General features: G+C 32.8%; 1 protein-coding gene across 1 annotated transcript; it reads right to left on the bottom strand.

The window, feature by feature from the left end:
* Positions 1 to 572: 572 nt before the first annotated feature.
* LOC110096142 lies at positions 573 to 1462 on the bottom strand. Its single transcript, XM_020821918.2, has 2 exons — positions 1345 to 1462; positions 573 to 1268 (listed from the first exon to the last, which is right to left on the bottom strand). The coding sequence occupies exons 1-2, from the start codon at positions 1373 to 1375 to the stop codon at positions 793 to 795; spliced, it is 507 nt and encodes a 168-aa protein (XP_020677577.1). The 5' UTR covers positions 1376 to 1462; the 3' UTR covers positions 573 to 792.
* Positions 1463 to 3761: the final 2299 nt, after the last annotated feature.

Below are 3761 nucleotides of genomic sequence, written 5' to 3'. Positions count from 1 at the left end.
CTGGGATGACTGCAATTTCTATGGTTCATGACCTGAACGGGTTTTCAAGTTTTGTATGGCAATAATGTCAGCCCCGTATTTTTCGGCCTCCTCATTGCTAACATTCTCAAGACAAACAAAAATCTGCAAAAAACAGAAAAATTTATTAAAGCGCAACCATAGCGCAACCGTAGCGCAACCTTAGCATAATTTGCATCATGTAAACGAAAAAATTACCTCACTTTTCTTTAAAAATTTAAATAATTTTGCTGCATTCTCTTGAGTAAAGTATAAATCTGTATACCCCTGCCATCTCAGAAAATGCGGTCTTATTTCTGAATTGGATGGTTTATTCAAAGAAAATAAATTAAAAAAACGCCTAACAGATGTCACATTTCTATTGGCGACCGAACGGAGAGATGGCTTCGGTCACCTGACCCAATAATTTGCCCCATTCAAGGAATGTAGCATGTACAAACTGTACATATCAGCGTTCAGCTTGAAACCAAGACCCAAAGGTGTAAAAGCAACACACGAAATATTATCGTATCATTGTCAATTAATGGTGCTCTGACAACACAATACAAAGCAAGTAGAATAATAAATATGTGTAGAATTTCATGGGTTCAGCACGTACTAATAAAGAATTGTTCCAAGAAACCAATTTCTTCTATTCTGATATATGTTGGAAGGAAAGTTTATGATTTTCAACACATTTCAAACTATTAAAATAAATTAAGGTTTCAATTGCATTTTTATGTGATGAAGACAAGCAAGCAATACTTGGGCTATTGTCCGTGAAGCTTACTCTTTTCAGCTCTGTGAAGTTGGCTCTCCTCTCAATCTCCTCAACTGATCCAGCCATTGGTCCTCTGGCACTCGATTCACCCAATCTGGAGTGTAATCCGGAAATGAGACCCCCCTCATCACGCTCACGATCCTCGCAGAATTTTCGGGCAGCAAGGGGGCGTTCCTCCGGCTTTCGTCTGCACGGAAAGCCCTCAGGATCGATGCCTCCCTCTCCCTCGCCGTTGCTTCCTCCTCTTCCTCGGATGCCAAAATCCTACTATAGCCATTCAGATCTAAAGCAGCGATGCCGTTCTCAGCAAGGAGATGTAAGCCGGTAAGGTTAGGGATTAGTTCGTGTTCGAGATTCCCGCCGTTGGTAAGGATATCCGGCGTGCGTGTGTCTCCAAGTTCTTCGGTGTCATCAAGGTCGTAAGAGGAGATTGGATGGTAGAATTGAGAATCGTCGGTGGAGTCTGATTCGGCGTCGGAGTCGTTGTCATCTGCGAAATAGAGGTTTAAGAGGACGGGATTTAGGAGAAGTTAGGTTTGAATTGGGAATAGGCGGAGTAAATATACCGATAACAGGGTGGTTGCTCATGGCCGTCATGAGCTTCCGGAGGACGATCGGATTCCACTCCCGACTGCAAGGATGATGCCAAGTTAGATGTATTGTACACGGGATGAAAGCAAGTGAATTATATTTTTTATTTGATGAAACAAAAGTATAAATATGTGTAAAATAAATAACATTTTTTAAATATTTTAAAATTATTGAGGAAAATGTAAAATCAATGTTTTCAAAATTGGATGGGTGGTTCAACTGTGAATCGGTCGGCTGGCCGGTCCGATCCAGCTTAAAAATTGGTTTCGCATTGAATCGGATTGAACCAACAAAAGTCGGCGGTTCAACCGGTGAACTGCTGAACATATCCAGATTGGAAAGAACCAGTCGGTTATATAAAAAAATTATTATTATTTAATTAAATTTAAAATAATATATTTTAATTTATTGAATTCTTTTAACTTTTTAAAATATTTTTATTAAATATGATGATTAATTATAATATAATATATGCATGTTATCTCACATATCTCACATAATGCATTTAGTAAAAAAATATGAAATTCACACCATATAAAAGGTTATATACAACTACCTCAAGCTTCTCCAATGATATGAGACTAAAAAAGTAGCATTAATACTATTTAAATTAAAATGTGATTTTGGGCTTAGTAAGACTGCAAATTTGGGCTAGTTTGGCTATGAATTTGGCATATCGATCAAATTGGCATATTTCTAAATAATTCACACAAAAAAAAAAGGAATGCCAATACAAAATTCATCAATAAATTATGATGCATTTAAAGTATGACTACCAAATAATCAAATTTTCAAAATGTATGCATTATATTCACATTACATCAATAATGCAGCAACCAAAAATAACATCAAAAATATTTTAAATGCACTACATTTATTTTATAACATATTTTTTTAACTATATATTTCCATTTTAGCAAATCAAACAACCCCTTGGGTGCAAGTAGGATTTAATAATTCTTAAATTTTGAATTTAATAAATTTTATATGGGTTAAGTTTTAAAAATTATTTGATATAGGTATTAAATTCAAGTGAGTTATTCAGCTACTTATTTAAAGATTTAAGAATTTCTATACTTGAGACATCTTCGTATTGATCCCCTTAGTCTTATATCATTTATTTAACATTTGAGTGCTTTAATGACCTTGTCATTTATTCAGCATTTGAGTGCTTTAATGACCTTATAATTAAATTATCTTGGGCTTATTGAATTTGACTCATTGAGACGCTTGATTTTATTATAAGCATGATTCATAAACCATTTGGTTTATTTATATAAAAATTGAGGCGTGAAGTTGATTTATATGTGCCGCTCAAGGTCGCATCACTTGTTGGAGTAAATGGTTGGACCTTCTTATGAGAGATGCCTTGAAGAAATGGTCCTATGATTTTTTTTTTTTTTTTTTTTTTTTTTTTTTTTTTTTTTTTTTTTTTTGTGAAAAATGATTGGGGCATTTTTTTAAAATGGGGAATTACAAAAGAGTTGCATGTGCATGTCTCACTCGATATTAAAGAAGAAGACATGTTGAGAATTTTCAATATTTTCAACCTTGAAAATCTTTAATATAAAGTTCATTACCTAAATAGATATGTCAATAAAGTTTATTTATTTAAGGTTAGTCTTTTGATTCATGTTGAAAGATTTCATGCTTTGATGCTAAAAAAATTGAAAAAAAATCAAGAGGAAATCACCAAGTTTCAAAATCTTTATCCAAATGACTTTATAGACAATCAGCGATAAAGGTCATAAGAATTCTTCTTTATCAAATCTTGTAAATATATGTTTTATGAAATTACATATTTTTTATGTGTTAAACGATGCATATAGTGGATGTTATGAGCTAATGAATTAGTGGGTTATTTTTTTCTCTCTTATTTCTTAATTTTTATAACTTTCGCCCATGCATAATATAAACTTATTTTAGATGCTAAAAAGAATGTATATTAACATTGAATTGGACATCTCATTCAAGGAAGGGAATATAGAATTTGGGAAACATAAATAATGATATAATGTTAATGCTAAAGATGTGATAGCCTTGGAAGATCAGATGATAGAATGTAAGATCAAGATATCAACTATGATGACTTCCCTTTCTTTGAAACGCGAAGAGATCAATCAAGCTTGAGATGAATTGATGGATATAGATGTATAAATTAGTCAAAATGCAAATATTTTAAAAAACTCTCAAAAGTAAATATGATGAATTTTGAAGAGGGAAAAAAATAAATTATTGGCACAGCTATCAAAGAGGAAGACAACTTTATCAAAGCTTGGGATTGGAGCTAGATTTTATCCTTTAAGGCAATAGAAGATGTTAAAAAAATCTTTGGCTTGTAAGAGCATAATTCAAGACAATGTTAAGAAGACTCTTTATCGTATATATGATG

Source organism: Dendrobium catenatum, unplaced genomic scaffold (genome assembly GCF_001605985.2).
Source record: "Dendrobium catenatum unplaced genomic scaffold, ASM160598v2 fragScaff_scaffold_788, whole genome shotgun sequence".
Taxonomy (NCBI): domain Eukaryota; kingdom Viridiplantae; phylum Streptophyta; class Magnoliopsida; order Asparagales; family Orchidaceae; genus Dendrobium; species Dendrobium catenatum.
The sequence above is the reverse complement of the archived record's forward strand: the minus strand, read 5'-3'. Positions and strand labels throughout refer to the sequence as shown.

Bases quoted from the DNA above. Each gene is read 5' to 3' on its own strand.
- LOC110096142 (XM_020821918.2), bottom strand. From the start codon at position 1,375: ATGACGGCCATGAGCAACCACCCTGTTATCG. The intron at 1,269-1,344 runs GTATATTTACTC...TCTATTTCGCAG, and splicing joins GAGCAACCACCCTGTTATCG to ATGACAACGACTCCGACGCC.